A 25,310-nucleotide genomic window follows, 5' to 3' on the forward strand; every position below is an offset into this window, starting at 1 on the left:
CATGTGCTGAAGATCTTCCCCTGCAGTGGAACGGGCCCAAAAAGCTTTTGCAAATCAATTGGTCTAATTTGTCTTTAGGTTTTCCTCAGACTTCTGTGGGTTTTCCTATACTTTATTTTAAAATGCTGATTATATTGTCATTTCAAGAAGCAATATTCTGCCTTGACAAGCCTGGTCACTTCAAATATGTGACATTTTTCTTGGATTTTCTTGCTTTAGCGTGCAGGTTTCTGTGTAGGTGATGGCTATATAGAAGACAATATGAACTCTATAATCCAAAAGTAACGTACTTAATCAAGTGGAAACCAAAAGGTGATTAAGTTTTGCACTATTGTACAATGCCTGACTGCTCAGAAATGCGTCTTTTGATGTGGTGCAGAGAACTAGAACAGTTCTGACTCCTTTACCAAAAAATGATGGTTTAGTAGTTCATAATCTGAGTGTCAACTTGACAACTTGTGGAAGCAATTCTTTGCCTTTTTTCCAAATGTTTCTAATCATCACTAGTTGTTCTCAGCATCCAACCAAAACAAACAAACAAAAAAGACCAAGACCACCAACTCACCTTTCCAATATGTTTTATATGAATTATTTAGAACTGAGATTCAGTGGAGCCTCAATTCTTCAACTCAGAATCAATACTATATTTTATATAACAAGGGCAGTAAACCCAGCTTGTTCTACTTCCATCACAGTGAAACCTTTTCAAGTCTCTCAGGCAACCTAATTCACTAGGGTCAAAGTCTAACACTATTGATGTGAAAGGGGGATTGAGGTGGATTGAAAACTGGCTGAACGGCTGGACCTGGAGGGTGGTGATCAGTGGCACAAAATACAGTTGGAGGCTTGTAGCTAGCAGCATATCCCAGGGGTCAATACTGGGGTCTAGTCCTGTCTAACATCTTCATTAATGATCTGGATGACGAGGCAGAATTAGATTCGGTGAGTTTGTGGATGACACAAAACTGGGAGGAGTGGCTGATAAGCCAGAAGGTCATGCTGCCATCCAGAGGGCCCATGTCAGGCTGGAGAAATGAGCTGACAGGAACCTCATGAAGCTCAACAAGAAATTTGAAATCCTGCATCTGGGGAGGAACAACCCCATGCACAAATATATAGTAGCACCCACCCCACTGGAAAGCAGCTTGGCAGAAGACGACCTGAGGGTTCTGGTGGGCACTGAGTTGAACATGAGCCAACAATGTGCTCTTGCCCTAAAGAGGGCTAACAGTAACCTGGGCTGCATTAGGCAAAGTATTGCCGGCAGCTTTAGGGAAGTGAACCTTCCCTATTATTCAGCACTGGTGAGGCCACACCTGGAGGGCTGTCCCCAGTTCTGGGCACATGGACATGCTGGATACAGTGCAGCAAAGGGCCACAAAGATGATTAGGGTACTGGAGCATCTCTCCTATGATTAAGGGCTGAGGGAGCTGAGAATACTTAGCATAGAGAAAAGGCTTGGGGAATCTTAATGTAGATAAATACCTGAAGGAAGGGTGCAAAGAGGATGAAGGCAGGTTCTTTTCAATGGTGCCAAGTATCAGAACCAAAGCACACAAAATGAAACAGGAAGTTCTGTCTGAACATCAGGAAATGCTTTTTTTATTGTGTGGGTGACCAAATATGAGCATAGGTTGCCTGGAGAGGTTGTAGAGTCTTCCTCACTGGAAATACTCAAAAGCCATCTGGACAAGGTTGTCTGTCTCTAGGTGGCCCTGCTTGTGCAGTGATGTTTGGTAAGATGAGTTCCAGACTTCCAGCATCAGCTATTCTGTGATACTGTGATTCTGAGAAAGACTCATTCACTTCAGTGGAGTTGAGGTGTGAGCTTCTGTCCTGGAGACCATGAAATTCAGCTCACCTTCTTCTGCTGTAAGAGCTATTTGCAGCCACTGCTAAAGGACAACTTTTTACTATGGGCCAGACATGAAAGAAAAAGAATAGGATCTGCAATGAGTTCAGTGAGAAGTTATTTCTGCAATTAATGCCTCCTAAGTGAGTGTGCCAAAAAAAGGTCCAGTCAGTTTGTAGCCAAAATGTGAAAGGCTCCTTTGTCATATTACCTGTGGCCAAACTACCTGATTGCACTTTTACATTTCATTCCCAAACATAAAAAAACAATTTTCTCACACATATCACAAGTCACCCAAGAAGTGCTAGCTGCAAATATTCTGCATTGCACTGAGCATTAATAATCACATGGACACATTTCTGATGCCTTGTATGCCAGCACAGAAAGTTCATACAGACAACAAGAGGGGAAGGTCTTGAGTAAACCTATAGAATAACTGAGGCAGGGCACAATGGACTTTGAAGTACTTCCTTTTTGTCCTGTTAGGTAAATACAATACAGAGTGTGAGTGACAATGGAGAGGTAAGAAAGAAGATAATAAATCCTGTTTGCTATCTGAATTCTTAAAGCTGTTCTTTGAAAATGGAACCTGGAGCTGATTGATCTGAATTATATTTAGGAATACCTAGAGCTTGACTGCAGAAATTTTATACATTCTGCAGTATTTGCAACTCTGAACTAGAGATGATGTAACTTCAGAAACTGAGTACTGACCATGCAAACTTGCAAATATTGGTCTAACTTCTTCACTGGAGTACTTATATGTCACTTATGTGAAAACAAATTTCAGTGTGCACCTGCTGGAAGTTTACCCCAATGTTTCATAACAGAAAAGGAAAAAGGTAATTAAAATAGTCATGGGTTAGAAACCAAACTGTGTTAGAATTGTAGAGTAAAAACGAATATTTCTAAATAAATTTGCCATGACTCAAAATAGTGTTCCACAAGGAACACTCAGGGTGTGTTATCTTGTACACCAAACCTTTATCCTTTAAATGTTCCAGGCTAAAGTCAAAAAGACAAATGATCATCCACACAACAGAACAAATGCTGAACAACATCTGCTTCAAGGGCAAGACACAAATCGTGGTCAGGCATCTGCAAGACAGAGGAAAAGCTTTTCTTTTCCTCAGGAATCTCTTCAGTGTGCAAATCCTAGTATCCAAAATTCACCTCATCCTACATAGCTTAAGGAAACCATTCCATCTTTTTAGTCTCTTCACTGTTTATGCTCGGTTTTATATTTCCAGATTCCAGAAAAGAGGCATGACTCAAGACTGGTTTTTTTCACAATTTTTTTAGCCCAGTCACCCTCTCTTGCAAGAAGAGAAATAGTTACCTAAAGTGAAAATTTCTACACATGCTGAAGTCTTACTTATCTCAAATCTGCAGTTAATTCCTGGACTCTTTGAAAATTACAGGAGAGATTCAGATGTTTTCCAGCCAGCAGGGACCTTTACTAATCTGCAGCCTGTTCACCACCATAAAATGGAACACAGAAACCTACTCTGAAACCCCTGCAGGAAAAACTTTTCTACTGTTCATCCCTATCTAGTTAAAGTCATCTTAGCTTAAGTAAAAGACCTTAAATGCTGGACAAATCACAGAAACTATATTCTGCTCCTTAGAGCATTTTTGGTTTTCCCCTTACTGTTTTGTAAACACATGCACTGTGAATGTAAATATAAGCTAAGGTCCTGTACTCCTGAGCAGCTACATTCTCCGTAAAGCACTTACATGCCCTTTAGGACCAAATCCTACACCAAATGGTTACACCAAATCCTAAAATTAGTACAACATATCAGTACAACATATGTACAAAATACATATAAGACAAAATATTGCAAACTAAAATGCCAGAAACTACTGGAAGTATTCAGATTACACAGAACAAAGAGCTGATGCAAAAGATCTAGAAAGTGCCTCATTTCCTATTCCAAATGTAGTAGCAAAAGTTGCTATATACTTTCATTTACTGTTGAATGTGATCCTAAGAACTGATTCAAATTCCATTTTCTAATTTACCATGTTATTGATCTCACAATTTAGACTAGTGTCTGGTGGGATTTGGGCCCTAACATAATGTATCCTGTTTACAAGAACACTTAATTAACACTAACATCTCTGCACATTGAACAGGGGGATCATATTCCTCTTGCATGTACTGTATTTGCTTGGTAAAATAGTGTCTAAAAATAATGTTATGGTTTTTGCTGACAGTTGATTCTTTAGCTGCTTTAGCAGACTTTGCAATATCCTACCTGATAAAATTTACTTTGGCCAATATTAATCAGTCAGCTTGATGTCCTAACATTTACTTTTCTCTGTTGTTGTTTGCAATGCCTCTTGGAACTGGGACAAATATCAGACATGCGCTCATGTCAAGTCTGTGGTATGTACTATATAAATGAGACTCCAGTTCAATCTACCTAGCTACCATCTGAAGAGTATTCTTAGATCTTTATACCTGAAAGAGATCATTTTTTCTCAGGTGCCATGAAGGCACTAGTAGCTTTAATATTGCTTGTTCAGCTTCCAATTCACAAAGCTGTACCAGCAGCTCCCCCTGCTCCCTTGGGCTGCGATGACCCAGAATCAGAAGCAGCAGCTGAAGTAGCTGTGAGTTACATTAATGGCCACAGTCGTCACGGGTACAAGTTTGCCTTAAACAGAATTGAGAATATCCGCGTGCTACCCCAGGTAAGTGAGGAGCCTAATTGCAGAGCACTGTGCTAACCTGGAGATGCTTGGAAATGACCAGCAAGCCCTGCCAAGGGCTCTATCCTCACCCGGGGTAAATCAGCAGGGCTCTGTTGATTTAAATGGGGTGATGCCACCTGGTAGCAGTTGTGAATCCAGGTCACTGGAATGTACCTCTGAAAGAGCAAAATAGAGGGGGAGAGAGAAATGTTCCTGTGTCTTTGTACAATGCTAGAAAGAGCTCCATTTACAAACACAGCAGGCTTGCAAGGGCAGATCATTCAAAGTGCTGATTCATAAACCCAGTATCTAATCTGGAGAAAACTGTGAGGATAAACTTCATGATACAGGTAATTATTTATTGGCTAAATGCTCACCTATCATAACTCCATGTTATTAGACATTTTGTAGTAGGCATTAATTTTACCTACTATCCCACTGAGCTGACAAGGAAGCTGAAAGGAAATAACAATGGCTTGTAGTCTCTTATCCTCTAAGATTTATTGTCATCATTGTAGACATCTAGAAAGGCTGTAGAAATGGCCATGAATACAATGTATGCACCCATTCAGAACCTTTGATCCCCTGAAAACATAGAAAGAACTCCCAGATACTAAGAGGAATCAAATTCCATGGCTGATTTCTACTTGTTATGAGAGAATATTGAATTTATTTAAAAGAGACTATATCAGACACTAATGAGGTTAGAAGCATGCCCACAGTTACCCATATGAAAGTACTGGTGACACAGCTTTGCTCATATTTAATACTTTTAAAGTAAAATAGCTTCATTAGTTCAAATGGAATCACTCATGACTCAAACCTCAGAGTCAATCTCAGAGTTTAAGGGAACCTCATCACTTCTTTCCTTCCACTCACATGTTTTATGTAATATAAGCAAAGGTTCAGCAACAACCAAAGAAGATCCTGCAGCCCATAAACAACATGATTATTAGAGCTGGAACTTAGCAGTTGCAGTTAAGTGTCATTCCAATGTAATAAATGGAACAGGCCAATGTGCACCATTGTTTATTTTGTACCTGCTTATAGAAACATTAAGTTTTTCCATCAAAAAAGACACCTGTTGATTTTTTTTTTTAAAACTACACAACAAAATAAAATCCTGTTAACTTAAGAGAACTGACACACTACATACAGGCTGGACTTTCCAAAACTTATGTACTAGTTCTTTTGCTGGAAAAATCAGCGTGACCATCTTGGCTTACTACAGTTAAAACACTGAGTCCTGTTTTTCATGAAGTTAAACAGTAAGGACCTATTCAGTTACTCTACTGTATAACTCAAGCTACCCAATGACAGTCAGCAAGAGAGACTGCAGCACAGCCCTATAGAAGAAATATGGTGATGTTTTGTGTTGCCATTACTACAATTCCCGATTAACTTTTTGTGTTTGTTTGTGGTTTTGTTTGCTTGTTTGTTTGTTTTTTATATTCTAGGGGCCAAATAATGACATTATATTTCTTGAGGTTGACTTACTAGAGACCACGTGCCCCATTCTTAGCCCTACACCTCTTGCAAATTGCACAGTAAGGAGCTTCACAGACCATGTGAGTATCTAAAATGCTACTGGCTCAATCCAAAGGTGATGCTGGAGCCAGGCTATCATCAGTTAGATTTCTAAGCAAATGTTATCTAGCTGTAATAGCACATAACCACCCAATCACTTTTAACCTTGTTGATTTATCTACCTTCATGGAATGAAGGATTTCACTCCTGGATTTCTTTCATGTCCTGTTATGGGAAGAGGAGAGGTCACTGTTAGCAAACATCTTACATACAGTCCACGAATGCCACAGAGCCTTGTTTAGGAGCTCCAGATTCTGTCCTCCATGGTCAGCCTAGACATCACTGCCTCATTGCAAACTGCAGATAGGGCAAGTTGTGAATGCAAACCTGCAAACACAGCCTTCTCTCAGCTACATGTGGGGTGCTACCTAGTGAAATTCCATCAAGGGATCTAGTCAAGGGTGCAGAAGAGCTACTCCCTTCAGACAGGGTTCTGTAATGCTCAGTTGGAATTTACTGGCCTCAAATATTTTGTTATTATGCAAGTGTGATCCAACTGTGAAAAGCTCCCCCTAACCAAAGCAGTGGAAGTGTTGTCAGAGTACAGGCAGCTCTGGTTTCTCATCAGAAAACAGAGCAAGCAACTGGCAATTTAAACCTGCTGTTTCTAGAATGGGACCCAGTTCACAAAGCTCATGACTAAATTTGAATCATCATCCACCCCTGGATGCATCAGGGCTCAGATCCCATTTTCCATCTTGGGGGTGGTAACTCTAACTCTTTCCCCTGCCCAGTGACTCCAGATTTCCCACTGACATTTCCTTCCCTGCTGGATCATGTTGCATGTGAGCCAGCTCAGCAAGGCAGCACACTCTGCTGTTACCATGGCCACTGACCAGCTGAGATTAGTGAGAATGTTATCAAACAGCTCTGCAGAAGGTCTTAATTCAAAGAGATTCATATCCTTTGCTTTTTATGAGAGAGGAACCTGAACCAAATGTCCAAAACCTGGCTACCCTGGCACTTCTGATACTTTTGAGATCCAGATTTGGATCCAAATTTTGCTTTTTACAAAATCACAGACACCAGGGCACGCCTGGCAGTGCCTTTGCGATCAGTCTGATTTTGCCAGGAACACTCAGTCAGGATCTGTTCTTTTGAATTTCGTAATAGTTGCCCTTTTCAGAAATTCCTATTTATCTGAATGATGTAACCCTTTAGTTTTTGTCTCTCTCTAGGCAGTTGAAGGTGACTGTGATGTCAAACTGCAAAAGTTGAATGGACAGTTATCTGTACTTGCCAGTAAATGCCACTCACATGCAGGTAAAGACTTTGTTCTTTAGGTTTGAATCTAGAGGCTGGAGTATTATTATGGAAATGGTTACAGTTCACTAGATTTTCTGATTCTGAAGCACTGTTTATAAGTAGGGCATAAAGGATGACAGTGAATGGGTTTCCTAAATCCAGCTGTTTTGAGAGTATTTTTTCCCTTTTTCTGTTTTCATTCACCTACAAATCTACCCCTCTCTGCATGACAGTTGAGATGCAATGGTACTATCTGGGGAGCAATTCACAAATTTGACCTAGAGATTGCTGGTACAGAGGCTTTTCACTATGGAAGTTTAGCCTCAAGGATATGATTCCTTCTTGGTCTGAATGTTACTAGAGATTGTTAATCTTCAGAGCCCCTTTGTCTGATGCAGCTTATTTACTAAACCCAGCATGTACAATATTTCCATGGGAAAGCTGAATCTCTATTCTGTATGTTCTGTATGAGATCCCTTTGCTCTGTGTGAGATGTCTTCAGTGCTACTATCAAAGCCAGTGAGTGAAACAACACACACATGCAAACACAATTCCAATAAAGTAAAACATCATAATTTTTCCAACATTCCTTGTATGAGCCGAGACATCTTTTTAGTGGTATCATGGATAGTTTTCCAGAAGGAGAATTGATTAAAACCTGAGGAAGAACATTGAAAATGTGCTGTTGAAGCCCACAGCACTTCTGCTTGCAGAGACTTGAACGGCGTAAGCCGAGTGAAATGCTGCCATCTATAGCTGTACTGCAAAAATTCCTTTCACTGTAATTTAGGACAGATCACAAAACAAGTGATTTGTATGACTGAAGAGGTCCATAATGCCTTCCAAAACAACCTACACTCTGATGAAAGCATAATCTGTTTGGTTCTTTCTGCAGACTCAACCGAAGATATAATCCAAATCTGCCCTGGCTGTCCACTGCTGGCAAGGCTGAATGACACTGAGGTATTGGCAGCTGTTACAGCTGCTCTCAATGACCACAACAGCAAAACTACTGATGCTTACCTCAAACTCCTTGAGATTGGAAGAGCCAGAATACAGGTAATTGCTAGAAGTCTGTATAGCCTTCAATATAAGCAGGATATTTTTTCTGAGGTATTTGTGCAGTGCTAACCAGTTATGTTTGCAAGCAGACTTAGCTTGCTCTAATTTGCCCTACTGAATTCTATCTGATTTCCCAACCATTTTGTGTCATTTTAGCCACAGGATTCCCTTTCACTTGAGTGGGAGATGCAGAGCTAGAAACCACAACATTTACCTTTTATCTTTTTTCAGCAGCTCTACAGTTTCACAGTGCAAAGTCAGTTAAACAATTTTTCTGTTTTATCAGTATCACCCAGCGCATGTTGTCTCTGCTGAGTTTGCTGTGGCTGCCACAAACTGCTCAGCAGCAGAAGCTAAAGCTAATGTGGAATCTTGTCAATTGCTACCTGATGATCAGTCTGTAAGTATGACAGCACATCAGTCCTGATCTTGCCAGCTCAGAGGTAGAAAAGCAGCGTGCTGTGATGCTCTCATGCTTGTGCAAGAATAGCCCTTTATGAGGATGAAAGTGCAAGAGCAGTCTACCACCACAATATGCTTTTCAATATAGATTTTCTAGAGGTATATCACACCTTTCTCTTCTCGCTGAGGTACATGGGCTGAATCCTGATGTACTTGAATGTATTCTCAAAAGGTTTGAGGACCAAAGTGTCCTTTACACAAAATATTTTTAATCAATAGAATATATATTATTTTTTACTCTTCTTAACATTAGTACTTGACAAAATCAGGCTCTTTTTACCAGACAGTACACAAACACTTAACAAAAGGACAGACTGTTTCACCATTCTACAATTTAAGTATTTTTAGCATGCTTTGTTCTGATACATAGGCTCTTGAGAGTTATATTATATGCTTTATCATGCTAAAATTTTTCTTTTGGTTCTGAAGAACTTAAGTCCTAGGCCATTTTAGTGGGTGGGATCCCTTTATCTAGATTCCTGTATATTCTTTCTCTCCCTCATATACAGATATACCAAGGAATTTACTCTAGAAGAAAACAGGAGCTTCACTTATTTTCTGTTTATGCATTTAAAAATTAATACTGCAATGCAGGTCTCCTCTGTTTTGCAACTATTTTCTCTTGACTATGTTCTGTTCTGCCAGAATTTTGGTTTCTGCACAGCAACAAAGGTGATACGCCCCACAGAGGACCTCAGCGTAGACTGCCAGCTCTACGGACATCAGGTACCAGCTCCAGGTGTTCCCTTCCTCTCCAGAGTATCCCAGCCTACTGGTAGTGTTAAGAAGCAATCACCCTGAGTTTAATTCTTTCACTGTAGACTGCCTTGGCTATCTGTAACAACTGTAGCTTAACTTTGTATTTAAAAATCAGATAAGGTAACTCCTGCTTATCCTATGGATTTCTGAGACAGGAATTCTGTCATCTCTACCGTGCATGCTTGATACAGCTTGCTCTTCTAAACAACTGGTCATCTAGCAGGGAAAAAGGAACCAAACTCTGCTCAGCTAAGAGTATGGGGCAGATAGTTGTAAAACATAACCAAGCCACTGTGGTAGATGAAATCAGGTGGGTTTTTCTGCTAGTGGTACTTAGATGTGACTGAATTCAAGGAGCCTGACCTGCACAGCTACAGCAAGAGGAGGAAAACATACTGGAAACACTGGATCTGAGTGCTTTCCAGTTCTAGGTGGTGATTGAATACTTCCTATGACCAGAGCTCTTGGTAACAAAATAGTAATTAGCAGTCTAGGAGATACATGAGCAAAGAATAAGGCAGCTGGTCTTGAATGTTTTGCCATCTGCACAGGTGGCCCTGAAATTTCACATAGCACAGAGTTTGGTGCTAATGATCCACTGCATGTTAAAAACATGTTCCTGGGCTCCTGTGTATTTCTTCAAATGCAAATCAAATTTCTGTGATAGTCAGGAACATTTTGTACCTGGGCTGAAAGCCTATATCTAGTTAGGAGCATGGTACCTAGTAAAATAGCAATGACGTGTATACTATAAGCCCCAAGGCACTGAACACAAACTCAAACTGTTTTTCTTTTACAGCCTGGAGTTACCTACCCTCACCCAGGTCAAGATGCAACAGCAGGAATTAATCCCAGTGTTGTACAAGGCTTCCCAAATCATAATCTCAAGCTTTCCCACAATAACCCTGTTGCATCTGAATCCAGCTCTGCAGAATTTCCTACTGTAGCTAGATCTGTAGCAAAGAGAGCAGTTGCAGAAGTTGCTCAGCATGACAAAGGAATTCACCCAGTTGGCTTTGTGCCTCTTCTTCCTCCATGCCCTGGGAAGATTCGCCATTTCAAGATTTAGGCTGTGTTACAGACAGGGCAATACAGCTAACAGTGTGCAGCAGCAGCAACACAGAGACCACAACATCAAGTGTAAATAGGTGAGAATACTTGATTCTGAGCCCAAATGAGTTTCACCCTCCAGAGAGATGAGCTGTATCCAGGATCTTGAGAAGGCCTGCTTCAAAATATAGGTAATTACAACGTATAGTAGTTGTTTCCTTTGCATATAGGGATGCTCTAGTTAAAATACAGATAATATTGTTTCAATGAAACTGCTGTAAGAGCTATACAACAGTTGCAGCTTTGTGATAGAAACACCATCCAAAAGGTTACTCCACAATAAAATGTTCAACAGAAATGCTTTGGTACCTTCTATCTGTATATATTTTCATTCAGTTGACGAGTATCTCCTTCACAGCATTATGAGTCATATTCTGGGCTTGATTCCAAAATCAGTAAGCTCCTGCTCTTCTCATCAGTTTCACTGGGATGTGTGGGTGCTGAGCACTGCAGAAAAGCAGGTCAGTCCTTTCTTCTCATCACACACAAATCATATTACAGCAGTGGCAGGGAAAAAAATGTATTTTTGCCTGCCACCATCCCATCCGAGCATGTACAGCTTCAATACTTTTGGACATGGCATTAAGATCATCCATGTCTATGAAAAGAACAAAGAATCAGGACACACTCATTGCTGTTCAGGCTGAATGCATCAATCCTTCCAGACAAACACATGTGTATTCCCTGGCTGCCAGCAGACACACAGGTGTGAGATGATCACAACTGTGCCGTACAGCCTGTGTGCATATGAAGAATATCTGTTCAAGGGAATAAAAATACACTACAGACATGTACCTCATGTAATAGCACCCAAGCAGTGATGATAATTTACCATTGTCCCAGCAGTGAAATCTTCCTCGAATTTCTGACATGTTAGAGGCAAAATCTACTCTAGGTAGAGAAGTAATAAGGGACAGAGGCCAGAAGGATTTTTATTGCCAGCCAGGCTGGAATTCTGCAGGCCCTGGGGAGCAGTCTCAAAGACAGTCATGAATCTTTAACCAGGAACAGCACTTGCTACAAGGTAATTACCATGCAGAAAGCAAAAGCTGCAGAACACATCTCATTTCTGAACTGTTTCAAATAACCTGTCCTGCTCTCCTACTTACAACCTTCCAGTTTTCAGTAAGCAACACAACTAACATTTGTTCTTGGTGATGGTTCAACAGGTTGCTACACAGAAGGGTTCTGCTGTATCAGTGAGGAGAGGAAAAGCTGCAGGTGCTTGGACCAGTGCTTCAGCTGGGCACGTGGAGGGGAATATTTCAAGAATATGCTGAGTTCTTGAAGGAAGTGTGTGGCAGGCAATTGCAGAAGCTGCTGCCAATCCATTGCTCAGTGATTTTTCTGCTTCTCTGTAAAGCAGCAACTCCACTATATTCTGCATGCAGCCGTTAATTCAAAATAATACTAATACTAATACTAAGCTACAGAAATTTTTTGAAGTGGTGAGGTAGCTGGTCCTCCCATCCCTGCATGAGACACAGGACAGGATTTAATGAAATGGCTTTTACTGTGCTCTGCACGACTATAGTATCAGATACTTGGGTCTAAGTTTTTAACTCACCTGGAGCAATTAGTTTTCCTAGCTTTTGTATCTTTAAAACTAGGAATCACTTTAACTAAACCATACAAATTGACTTGTATATAATCAAGTGAGCACTATGTTGCAAAAGAGACAGTGTTTTCCAGGCTTAGAAAATTCTCTGATGGCAGAGAAAGTATGTCTATAAAAGGTATCCCTGCCCATGGGGATCCCAGAATTTGAGAAATGCTGCATCATCTTGTTGCCTTTTCCAACCACACAAATCAAGGATATGTACTAGAACATCTGCAGTCTCCATACTTTACAGATGTTAAACTACATCTGGTGTAACTACTCCATTGTTTCTCAAAACAGGAAGGGGGGGAAAAAAAAAGCAGAATTGCTCTGTGCATTCCTGTTAGTAGCTGATCCTCATCTTCTTTCTCCTTAACACTTGCCCTCCTAAGGACACATTTTGCCCTTTTAAGGCTACATTTTCCCTGTCTCCCAAATGTATGGCCCCATATTCATGCACCTGGACCTTAATAATGGATTCCATACTTAGTCATAGGTGCTCTGGGCAATGAGTGTTAAGAAATGGCAATACATAAAACACAAATGCTTCTTTCTCTGAAATGCAACATGAATAGTTTGGTCAGGTCTGCATCACTGGCTGACATTTTTCATCTTTTTCAAACCATGTTTTGCTAAAGCATATTCATTTCGTGTGCTACTTTGGCTGGAGATGCTCAGATTTCCCAGCTGTGTCCATGTTTTGAGGTCAGCTACTTCAACAGAGAAATTTTTTCCCTTCCAGTGGGAGGAAGAGTACAAAGAACAGAGTCAGGGATATAACAATTCCCCATTATAAGAGGCACCGACACAGCCAGTACTAACTGGCACCCATCTCCATAGAAATGCCATGCACTGTAAGGATAAAGAAATGAGTTATTATCCTTTAGCCACAGGGGAAGCATTCCCAGGCACAAGGAACAATGTGAGTGAGTCTGCATTGCTGTTTCTGCTGTTCCTGTACTATGGCTACAGAACTGTTTCTCAACATTCATTCCTTGTATCCCTTCCCTCCAGGATACACTCCGTACATTATCCCCTACCCTGAGTTTGCAAAGCAATTGCCAACACATGAGGGGGCTCAGTCTAACAGCCATGTGCCCCTTCTGTCCTGCTATCTGAGTTTTCCACCTCTGCTACCAACCAGTCTTCTAAGAAGCATTTCAGCCCCAGTGCTGTTGCAGACCTTCATGGTTATATATGTAATCCTACCCAGTTTTGTACAGACAGTCCTTGGGACAGGTTCTGTTGTCTCCCAGAGGAACATGCTTAGAGCACTGCTGGCTAAGAAGCTGAGATAACTTATACCACCAATAAAAAAAAACCTGACAATATATAAATGTTTTAAACCCTGAAACTTCTTGTCAGTATTAAATAGAGACAATTATGTCCTGTACTTGCATTTTTCCTTCCTCATTCAATACAGGGACAATCTTCAAACTTAAAGGGACTTGGTGTCATCCAGTAGAAAGCTGTGATCAGAGTGACTCCCATAACAGAAAATGAGGACTAGGGAAACAGTTACCTTCTGGAATCCCTCAAGGTGAATGGCTGCAAAATTGTTTGTTAGTAGAAAGCCAGTGACATTCACTGGGATCTTCCCCAACTAATAGTGATTGTCAATTCTCCAGATATTCAAGATAACAGCTATTTGTACAGCCATTCCCCCTTGTCTCCAGCCCAGAGTTCCTGACAGGTTAGTCACCAGCCCACTGCTGTCATTTCTTCAGTTCTTCAGTTCTTCAGTTCTTCAGTTTTCCATGACCCTTCTTCATCTGTACTCAGCAAATCACTTAAGAATCAATAGTGACCACAGTGCAGTCTCTCAGCTCACAAATCAACCTCCAAATTCTGCAATGTGGGGATAAGTCAAAGGTACAAAACCTGCATAGCTTAATATGTGGTACTATGGGGAGCACAGCTGAGTCAGGGAACATCCCCACCCCACAGGGTCACCCTCAGCTGACCTTCAGGATCACATTGTCTATTGTTGCTCAAAGGGAATGAAAGGCAAGCACTGAGTAGTGCTAAAATAATTAAAATAGTGACATCTCTGGACCACTTTCTTTATGATTCTCCCGTGGTTTTCTACAACCTAAACTGGGCCGTGATTAGAGAAGACAAAGAGCAACAAAAGAAGAGTGGTCTGGAGTCAGTGGACTGAGAGGGAACAAATTCTCATTTGGAACCTTCAGTAGCCTAAGATCATTTTGATACCCCAGGTTTGCTCCTGTTGCTTCTGTTGGAGTCTGGGTTGGAGTCTGTTGCCTCCAACCTCTTACAGCAGCTCATTTTGCACCATCACACCAACAGGAGTGCAGTCTTTGGGATGAGAATAAACTTACCACATCTATGCTACCATATTCAATTACAGTGAATGTTAAGCCCCAAATAAGCACAATGGAAATTTCTGCTTAAAAGCAGACACCATGATGAAGCCATTAGTTCTTTCATTGCCTTATTACCATCTTATCTCAGTGTGTTGAGCAGCTTGAGTATGCCATTTATCCACAGGCTTCTTGTCTGGATGTGAACTGCATTTTGCTGCAGCTGCTGAAAGCAGTTTTCTGTGTATATTCCTGTCTCTTGCAATGAGGTCAAAGTTATATGATCTGCCCAATGAAGTTTGAATTGGAGATGTAAAGCCAGAAGGAGAAAATGCTCTCTGGTCTCAGAGGGAGTGACAACTCTTTCGTAATACCTTGTAATTATTGATTTAGTGTTCACTGTTGCAACTGTAGGTTTAAAGGTCACGTTGAGTACGTAATAAAAAGGGGACACAAGTTTATAAAGAGACATGGCTTTATCACAGAAGTCTGCTATTTCATGCACATCAGCCCCTCCATACTGACTTACTGTTCTGCTCTGATGCACTGGTTTTCTAAGCAGAATGTTTCTGTTTGTTTCAGTGCTCTTTGGCATACAGGCGCTTTGCTCCTGGGCTGCCCCTCCTCCTTTGCTTTCCCCTGCCTGTGATGACACTGCAGTAGAGGACGCTGCAGATCTGGCTCTGCGCCAGATCAATGCTGACCGAAAAGAGGGCTACATATTCAAACTCAACCGAATTTTCAGTGCCCGAGAACATCCTCAGGTAAGTTACCTGCTAGTTCTGTATCTGCTTCCCACATGAAGAGCTCTGTGTCTATCACTGTTCTCTAGTAGTATCTATTTGAACTAAGAAATATTTCAAAAAGCAAATGTAAAGTTACATTCACGGGACTCCAGAGGCCATGTCAACTTTACACACAGATGACTAGAGACAGTTTCATCACCACAGTGGGCAATTAGAGAGCAAATCTCAGTCACGATTTTCTGCTGCCTGCCCCTGGAATAGCTCCAGGCATCGGTTCAAATTTGCTATGAGACACCACTACTCTGATTTAATTTCTTTTTACACCTTCCTCCCGCTGCCTTGAGCACTTGGAGTGCAAAGCCTATTAAGTCATTGTGAGCCCTGCACAAAAGATGTAAGCGCTTACAGGTGTAAACACATCCAGCTTGGGACCAGGGAATTTCTTCACAGACCTCTAAATGGTTACTCATTGTCCAGAAGAAATCTGAAACCAGTTCAATTACCAAAATTACACTGGAAATACCTATGGAATATCACTCTCATACCCTCAAGTATCTTATTTCTCTATGTGTGCTTGATTTGTTACTATTTCGTGTTACAATAGCCAAATCTACTGCCACCAGCCAAGGACAACCCAAAGGAGAGCAGAGGGCCCACAGCACACAAAGCACTGTGGAGGCTTGCTGCTAACACTGCCTGCCATGCTTGCTCATTTCCCATAATCCTACCTGAAAGGCTGAGTTCTGAATCCTTAAAGAAAATGAGGCTTACTGCCAGATGTTTACAGATCTGCAGTGAGAAGGATAAGACACAACTTCCTGCTGCTCTCACAAGGACATGCAACATCTCATCTTTCTGTACCAAATGATGTGATCATTAGATACATGGAGCTGTACTATGGAGCATGTTTGTAATGCCTAGTGGGAATGTTCCATGTTAGCAGCTTTTATTATTTGTGATATTCATCATTTCATTCTTATCTAAGGCAAAATTACTTACCTTTCATATCCAATAATAAAATGCAGCTGATGATGAAAAGCATCAACAAGTTTAGTCTACATTCTTGGATTCTGGTTGGTGCCAGGACCAAAAGGATAAAACTGACTTTAAAGGACTGCTCTTTAATTGAAACTTTCTGGACACAAGACAAAGCCTGTTCTTGAGGCTTGATTCAGAACTCAGTATCACCTGATTTGACACCACAGAGAATTTGTTGCATCGAATATTCAGTTTTCAGGGTATCTGTGTGTTTCACCGGTGTTTTGTGATTCTTCATGTCTTCCTTTTACGTATCTCTACTTTCTATTACTTTTCTATTCTATTCTATACTTTTCTATTCTCTTCTTTTCTATTTCTATTACTTTTCTACTTTCTCTTACTTTTCTATTTGAAACTGGGGTATGATTCACGTTTTTTGTTTTCAGGAGACCAGTGGTTCTGTTTTCTACCTCATCTTGGATGTAATAGATTCTGAATGCCATGTACTCAGCAAAATGTTGTGGAAAAACTGTATGGCCAGACCTGCACATACAACTGTAAGGATTTTATTTTCTCATTTAATCTCAGGTATGAAGAGTTATTTGGGTACTACTGATGACAGCAAAATCCCTACACATGTATTTTTTCTAGAGAGCTGAGCATATGAGAAACAAGAACCTGTTTTTTAAGGCTCACAGTTTCCCTCAGTACTTTCTAATCAGTTTATAGACTGCTAAGATTCATTTTTTAAAATGGAAATTAAAGGTAAGTTTTTGACCAGAGCTAATAAGAAGGCATAATTAAATAGTCATGCTAGGACACTATTTAGAGTAAATGGTCTAATTTTCATAGCAACCTTGTAAGAGTTTATTTGATAGACAGGTTGTCAAGAAGGGAATAAAAGAAACTCACTTCAATATAACATGCATTTTTTTGTTTACTTTAATTCCACTTTTGTTCCGATAACTTTGCAAAAATTGCACTGAAAAGAAAAAAGAAAGCTTAGCAAGATAAACTGCAAAGACAGAAAGTGATCTAAGACTGCTGCTACAGGTGACCAAAATGATTCTGAAAAAGTGAAAAAAAACCTTTTAAAATGAGGAATGACAAGAAAGAAGCTTTATGTGGAATTAAAAAAAAAAAAAACCAACAAAAAAAGAAGTTATGATTAAATTGTCCTGGGCCGCTTCTTATGTTAATCAGTTTTCATTTTAAAATGAAAAACTGGAAAAAGTAAAAAGAATTCTTCTAATGTCTGCCTACATTTTCAGCAGGAAAAGAGAGCAGAGCACATATGGCCCATATGGCTGCTGTGAAGTCAAGACATGTATGTTCTAGAGGCCTTGATCATACACATGGCAATATTTAAGAAGCATACAGAGAATATACAGTCAAGTTTTTAACATGAAGGGACAACTGTTATTAATATGACAGTATTTTTTCCTGCCATAAAGTCGTAGTTACTTTATGTGCAAGGGTGACCTTTCTGCACCATGAAACTGATTTAGGGTCTTTTCTGCTGCTCTCCTTCCTTAAGATGGACACAGGGAAAAGAGGGAAGGTGGAAGACAGGTGACTGGATCAGACACTGAGCAGCTCTCTACGTTTGAGCTGCCTGGGTTCTAGACATGGACTCAGCTCCAGCTGCAGGATCTGTCCAGGGAAAGAACCCTGTGATGCTTGGGCACTTACTACCTGTCAAAAGAGTGGCCTTCTGTGGACCATCCTGCTGACAAGCATTGTGTCTGAATAGCTCAGAATTACAGCAGGAGAAGACGTACTTTTATTTCTAAAGAAAATGTGTTTCATAGACATTTCAGTATTATCACAACTTTTTTCTTGAAAATAATTTAATGGCTGCAAGGAGAAAATTAACCACTCACAGTCCAGGTACTAGATAATCAGTGCAAATGGTACAATATTAATTGTTTCTAAATGTTTATATTGTTTTAGGTTTATGGTCAGTGCAAAGCAATAATCTACATTAATCAGGCAAGAAACATTGCTCATCTCAATAGTTATGAGTGCACTTTACAACCAGGTAAGTCTTTACTTAACACACTTACTTTAAAAAAAGACTGAAAAAAGACTCCTTGCCATATAACATTGCTTTAAATTTTAATTGTAGTTATGGCACCAGCACACCTAATTAGCTTTCAGCTGCTTTAGTTTTCTCAAGACAGTGAACAAAAGATCAGTGTGGTCCTGCAGATCAAAGCAGAGCAGCAATTACCCACTCATCCAAAAAGCATTTTTATAAGTTTGTGAAAGGCAAGTAAAATCAGCGAGCCCACTGTTAGAAGGTTGAGCTTTTTTCTGCAGTGTCTCTGCCTCTACTGCAACGTTTTTATGGGTCTTCAAATTTGTAAATCATTGAGTGAATAAAACCTCATTTGGTTACTACAGAGGACTGGAGGACAAATGAGTAGGATTGGGGGCATAGATGCATTTACTGTGACCTATGCTATCAGCATGCTCTTATGGTTACACTTTCTCTAATGATATTGTTTTGTTTGAATAAAAAGTTCCACCCAGATATATTTCAAGAATATGTCCTGACTGTCCACTTGATGATAATCCAAATGATCCCAGATATACGGAGGCTGCTCTTCAAAGCCTTGCCAAGTTCAATGAAGAGAGTGATCAAACTCATTATTTCTCTGTTCTCAATGTCACAAGAGCTTCAATGCAGGTAAGCCATAGCTCATCTGACTTGCTTTAGCACTCAAGAAGTAGGGATACACCTTTTTGTACTTTCTATGATTTGCTATGGCTTACAGATTGTTTAGAATTTTTTCTGTGTAGTACAGAGAATATTTCTATGCAGAATTCCCCTGGGAAATAAGAATCTTCATTGACTGCATTCCAAAGTTTACAAAAACTTAACTGTGAGCTCTTTCTTCTACCACCACCTGGAATTAGTGACTCCCTGATAGAAAGTACTTAATGTACAGTCATTACTTCCAGCACATACCTGTATGTGTTTAAAAATGGTTTAAAACTCATTTAGACTAACAGAGAGTTAATGATGTCCTGGATGAATCCTTTTTGTTTACCGCAGTGATATCTGGTCCCTCCAAAATTCATTATGTTTAGATAACAAGGTGTTTTTCGCTCTTTGTTAGATATTACTACAATATAGTACTTAATTGCTCTCGTTTTCCATTCTCAAGTTATTTGCCTTTCAGAAATAGAAAAAGTGATCCTGTTCATTAAAGCAGACAGAAATTATTCACAAGGTGATGAAGAGGGTCTTCGAATATGTAGCTCTATAGGCCCAAACTAATTTCAACTATAGCTAATTCATGAGTTACTTCTTATATATGCACAATCTTGGTAAAAAATCACCAGGAAATAAAGCACCACTGGCAAAAAATCATTCTTCTGTAATACAACTAGCACTAAATGCCTCAAGTATAACCTGCTCTGTCCACACTTAGCAGTTTTACATCTATTTCAAGGCCTGTAGGATTCTTCCTTCTTCCTGACACAGGCACAAGGTCTAATTGTCACTGTTCTCTCATTAACAGTGGGTCATTGGTCCTGCATATTTTGTAGAATTTTTAATTCAGGAGACATCCTGCTCCAAATCTGACAAGATTGCTGACATCTCCAAGTGCAAGCCACTTTCACCTGAACTAGCAGTAAGTACTTTTCCTTGTATATACACCTTCTTTTTTTTCTTCAGATACTGTGATTACTTAGTGAATACTAAGCCTATCCCTTTGGTTCTTTTCAGACAAAAATCAAAGCCTACAGGCATCCTTTTATGGGCTATAGTTCTAAATTGTCTTGTAACTGTACAGACTGCTTTAGAATACAGGAAACATTTCAGTAAAAGTTCTGAATTCTTACCAAGAAATCCATGAGCAAAGAAAACAAAACAAAACAAAATACCATCCAGAAAAAGGTGGGGTAGTTATCACCTGACAAAACTGAATCATCCTTAAGGATTTCTTCCAAATAAAAAAAACACAGAAAATAAAGCACAAATAATACATTAAATAGTATATTCATACTACAATCAGGTCAGCTAAGGAAAATATTTAGAAGACAAAGTATAAGAGAAACTGAAAGACTAAACCGCCATGCTGCCAAAAGGTAATATTTCTATTCCCATCTTAATTGAGATCCAAGCCATGTTACTTGCAGCCCAGTAAACACACAATTATTAGAAAAAACATTTTTTCGTAGTTTCTTTCACTAGTGTGTTTTGCAATTGCTTTTGCCTGAAAAATGGCATTATTTCCTACTACGCAACTTGCCCGCATGTGGATACTCTGAGGCAGCAGAACTCAAGTGTGCTGTTGTAGCTGGGCCATAACTGGGCAGCTTACCTTTACTGTCTTGTTACCTAACCTTTGCTTTTGCAAAATATAAAGCCTTCTTCAGAATGCTGCCTGCCTTTATAAGCTTGCCAATCCCAAAATAAAAGGTTACCCATGCTGCTTATCCCTACAAATACATGTAGAAGCTTTTCATAATCGCTTATTTTACAAGACAGAAGCTAAGTATCAGTGCTACAATGTGAAAATATGCTTGCATTTTCTTCTTCCAGAAAATAGGTTTCTGCAAAGGCTCTGTAGGAAACAGCCACTTGGAACATCAACGCTTTGTCACAATATCCTGTGAGATCTACGGTCCGCAGGTATTTCTTAATCTAATCTTATTAATGCAAGAGTAATAATCTTTTAGAAACCAAGACTTGAACTCTTGAAAGCCCAGGCATTTTTAAGTTTTCTTATTCACAAAGATATGGGCTTTAAGAAAGTGATAAGGCCACATAAGAAACCTCTCTTGTAATAAAAGAGACTGTTGCTGGATGGATAAAAAGGCAACAGGATAATTATGAAGCCAACCATACAGAATGTCTTCAGACTGCTCTACAAAGAAATTGTAAATAACAAAGAGAATGCAAAGAGCAAAAACTGTGTACTTACCCATGTTAGAATGTAGAATCATAGAATAATTTGGGTTGGAAGGGATCTCTAGAGGTAAGCAGGGACATCCTCAACTAGATGTTGTTTCATGCACCCATCTCCAGTGGCATAAGTAGTATCATAGAATCATAGAATCATAGAATTAGCCGGGTTGGAAGAGACCTCAGAGATCATCTAGTCCAACCCTTAACCCACCGGAGCAGTTGCTAGACCATGGCACTGAGTGCCATCTGTCTGTCCTTTGAGTGTCTGTTCTGCAGCTGCTCTTCAGACTGGAATTCCAGCAGATCCTTAGTGTGAAGGGTGACCTTCCCCATATCTGAAAGAATAAGTAATAGCTTCAGTATAGGTAACGCTTATTGACCATTCTTTAGGATCCTGCCACTGAAGAGGGGACAGCACAAGCTGACCAGAAACAGGAAGCATCCAGCCAGCATCATCAAGCAGCTTTCTCTTCAGAAACCAGTCATTTCTCCCCACACCTAGGAAAAGCAGTGGGCTGGGTTGCAATTCTACCCCCTTCAACTGAGGACATCTCTTTCCAAAGCCAACCAGAAGGTCAAAATGAACATAAAGTTGGAAAGCCTGTTCCACCTGAGGCTGCAGAATCTGTGCCCAGTTTTGATGAAGAAAAGACTCAAGTAGACAAACCAGACCTGACTGAACCATTTAGTAGACCAGTTATTCTCCCTTTTCCTGAAGAATTTTCTTTATCAGACTCATGTCCGGGAGAAGTAAAGGAGAGCAGTTCCATCCTCCAGCCTCTACTGCCTAAAAAGCCTACCAAAATATAGCCAGCACCCACTCACCTCAATGATCTGCAACAGAATAATGGCCTGGCCTTTCAATTTGTGTAACATCTTTAAGTAAATAAATTGCTTATTAGTATTTGTCTTTGGAGTTCTCAATTTTAAGAAACCACCAGTTATGTAGATTCAAAAAGAAATTTAAGTAGGACTATATTTAATAAAATAATTTGCTGTTAATTCCCATACTCCTTCTATCAGTAAGAGCATGAAATAAAGGTAACTGTGGAGGGTAAAAAAATAACATCAGTAGCAAAAGTCTGTCAGGACAGAGTGTGGGATGATTTGTCCTGGAAGGACCTCTGGACCCATGGAGAGAGGAGCTGAAACTGAAACTGGCTTGTGTCAGGACATGTGATCCCATGGGGGGCACATCTTGGAGCAATCTGTTCCTGAAGAATTGCACCCCATGAAAGTGACACACATTGGAGCAGTTTGTGAAGAACCGCAGCCCATGGGAAGGACTCCCAATGGAGAAGTTTGTGGAGGACTGTATCCAATGAGAGGGACCCCACACTGGAGCAGGGAAAGTGAGAGGAACCTCTCCTTGAGCAGGAAGGAGGGGCAGAGGCAACCTGTGATGAACAGATTACAACCCCCATTTCCCACTCCTCTGCACTGCTGGTGGGGGAGAGGCGGAGAAATTGGGAACAAAGTAATTTGAGCCCAGGAAGAACAGAAGAGTGAGGGGAAGGTGTTTCAAGATGAAGTTTTTATTTCTCACCATCTAACGCTGATCTAATTAGTAATAAATCAAGTCTGTTTTGCCTGTGATGGTAACTGCTGAGTGATCTCTCCTTATATTGACCCACCAGCCTCTCATTGTATTTTTCTTCCTCTGTCCAGCAGAGGAGAGGAGGGATGGAGCAGCTTTGGCAGGCAGCTGGTGCCCAGCTAAGGATGCTCTGAGGACCTTTACCAAGTCACACCTGATGTAGCAGTGTATAAATGGGGAAGAGGACTTCAACATGGTTGGTTTAGCATGATTAACTAGTGGGGTTTTATTTACAGGTTAACTTCTTAAATAGAATATGATGAGTTTGGCCTAATTTTTAAAATCTCAAGAAAGATTAAATTTTCCTTAATGCTTTACACCCTCATTCAAATAAATTTGAAAAGGCTACTCAGAGGTGTGAAACCTCTGCACCTAATTTTGGCTGGTGAAGAATCAAGCCCAGGCTATTCAGATTCTTATGCTTTACTCAGCCTGCTGTGAGTAAATGATGATTTAAAAAATCAGCCTAATTCTTTCTTGAGATAAGTCATATTAACTCCCATATAATAAAAGCCACAGGGATGTTCTACAGCCTATAGTGAAGAAAAATCAATTTCAATAATGCTAGAGACAGCAACTGTTCTGACAACAACAAATATAAATAAATGAGAAGACAACAAGAAGAAAAATAGCAAACATGGGAAAGAAATGACAGTTGTGGCAGGAGTACACTGATACTTGCAATAATTATGGGCTTGTATGAGACCACAGAACCTTTCCCTAGTTGCCACTAAATCTGTAAAATCATTTGCTCAGAACAAAATCAATAAAATATTATTGTTTCTGAACCTTTTATGCTGCTGAATCATCCCTAGGGATGCTGGGTAATTTCTTAATTCAAAGAGCCTTTCAATAAAAAATTATGGGTTTGTTGAAGTACGATGGCAATATGCAATTGATTAAAATGTATTATTTTATTATTATAAATAAAATATAAATAGAAGTGATATTTTATTTTGACTGGACACAAAATAATATTGAAGTACTGTGTAGAGTTATGTTCACAACAAGTACGTTTGCTTCTTCAGTTTGCAGAACTCTTAAAAACATAAATTTTATAGAAACATGTAATTCAAGTGCATCAAAATAAGCAAAAAAAAAAAGTGATGTGTGAAACACATCAACTCAGTAAAAAATAATTCCATTTCAAGTTCATATCATGAGAAATTTCAACGTATTTTGGGTTTCATCCATTTCAGTGTAGAAAACCATTCAAAATTGGGTACATTTAAAAAAAAAATGATAAAATTCAAATCCTATCCAACTGTTATCACAGTGTGGCCTCTAGGCTACATCAGCATTCCTCTTTTATCAGGTCATCAAACTGCAGCCTCCTGTTTTTTCCTAGGGAAGCTTCAGGTCAGGCTTCCCAGGTCAGGTTTCTTTAGCATGAGCAGTGTGTTCTCCCTGCCTGCACAGACACTGCTGATTTGCCACATGCCAAAGCCGTGGACAGCAGGAGTCACTCCCTGCCCTCACACAGAGCACCCATCCTTGGCTTCAGTGTGCCTGAGGACAAGAGCTCCGGGGCAACAGCAAATCACTGCAGTGATTTTCAAAATACATTTTTCCCCTTTTTTCCATTAATTGCCATATTTTTCACTTCTGGTATCCTATAACATGGCCTATTTTATAAATTGCATGTTCTAATCTCACTATGGCTCCATCAGTTTGTTGACACTCCTGAGTTTTATACCAATATAACTGGATTCTATCCCAAAAAGAGTACTGGGGAAGAAATCAGCTTCACTAACAGCTAGCCACAGCCTGCAACACCCTGTTTCTGTTACTTCTATTTCTGAACTAAGCTCCTTATAATAGTAAATTGTAAATTCTGGCCTGGTCTCTCAGCTCCTAGCTAAACTGAGCAGAACATCTGGCAGTAACACACTCTATGTACCTTCAGTCACACCCCAAGTGATCTCTGGTCTGATGTTGACTTGAGCAAACATTCCAGTTTCAGATGGACAAAATTCATATTCAGGCATAGAGAGTGACTGGTCAGTGACCTCAGCACTTTAGATATTATCAGCTCAGGCAAGATATTATCAGCTTTAACTCTGAATATAGGAGGGGTATCATGAATGAAAAAAAAAAAAAAAAAAAAAAAAGACAAAAAACCAGAACAGTTATATTCAAAGGGCACAGGATATATGCTACCTTGTTTATGTGTACACTGCCTATGCACTTGTCTAGGTTTTTCAGCTACCCTTACCCTACACTCATCCTTGGCCAATCAAACATATTTTAAAAAGCAAGTCCCAGACATCAAAATTCTAAAGGTGGGTTTGAAAATTAGGTTTTTCATCAAATGAGTTAAATATAAATTCCATTTGTCTAACTTCAGAACTTTCCCATTGTAT

General features: G+C 39.9%; 2 protein-coding genes across 2 annotated transcripts; both read left to right on the forward strand.

Moving 5' to 3' along the window:
• Positions 1–4,272: 4,272 nt before the first annotated feature.
• AHSG (alpha 2-HS glycoprotein) lies at positions 4,273–11,084 on the forward strand. The gene is made up of 7 exons (XM_008493377.2): positions 4,273–4,553; positions 6,011–6,121; positions 7,319–7,403; positions 8,281–8,444; positions 8,734–8,847; positions 9,555–9,635; positions 10,468–11,084. The coding sequence occupies exons 1-7, from the start codon at positions 4,350–4,352 to the stop codon at positions 10,735–10,737; spliced, it is 1,029 nt and encodes a 342-aa protein (XP_008491599.2). The 5' UTR covers positions 4,273–4,349; the 3' UTR covers positions 10,738–11,084.
• A 4,094-nt stretch (positions 11,085–15,178) lies between these two features.
• Positions 15,179–23,740, forward strand: FETUB (fetuin B). The gene is made up of 7 exons (XM_008493435.2): positions 15,179–15,466; positions 16,873–16,983; positions 18,380–18,467; positions 18,952–19,118; positions 19,957–20,070; positions 20,985–21,074; positions 21,741–23,740. Exons 1-7 carry the CDS (start codon positions 15,266–15,268, stop codon positions 22,158–22,160), a joined length of 1,191 nt encoding a protein of 396 aa, XP_008491657.2. The 5' UTR covers positions 15,179–15,265; the 3' UTR covers positions 22,161–23,740.
• Positions 23,741–25,310: the final 1,570 nt, after the last annotated feature.

Source organism: Calypte anna, chromosome 9 (assembly GCF_003957555.1).
Source record: "Calypte anna isolate BGI_N300 chromosome 9, bCalAnn1_v1.p, whole genome shotgun sequence".
Lineage (NCBI taxonomy): Eukaryota > Metazoa > Chordata > Aves > Apodiformes > Trochilidae > Calypte > Calypte anna.

Coding starts and splice junctions, on each gene's coding strand:
- AHSG (XM_008493377.2), top strand. CDS start 4,350: ATGAAGGCACTAGTAGCTTTAATATTGCTTGTTCAGCTTCCAATTCAC. Junction 6,122..7,318: donor TAAGGAGCTTCACAGACCAT/GTGAGTATCTAA, acceptor GTCTCTCTCTAG/GCAGTTGAAGGTGACTGTGA. Junction 8,848..9,554: donor TGCTACCTGATGATCAGTCT/GTAAGTATGACA, acceptor CTGTTCTGCCAG/AATTTTGGTTTCTGCACAGC.
- FETUB (XM_008493435.2), top strand. CDS start 15,266: ATGTTTCTGTTTGTTTCAGTGCTCTTTGGCATACAGGCGCTTTGCTCC. Junction 16,984..18,379: donor CCAGACCTGCACATACAACT/GTAAGGATTTTA, acceptor ATATTGTTTTAG/GTTTATGGTCAGTGCAAAGC. Junction 18,468..18,951: donor TGAGTGCACTTTACAACCAG/GTAAGTCTTTAC, acceptor TTGAATAAAAAG/TTCCACCCAGATATATTTCA.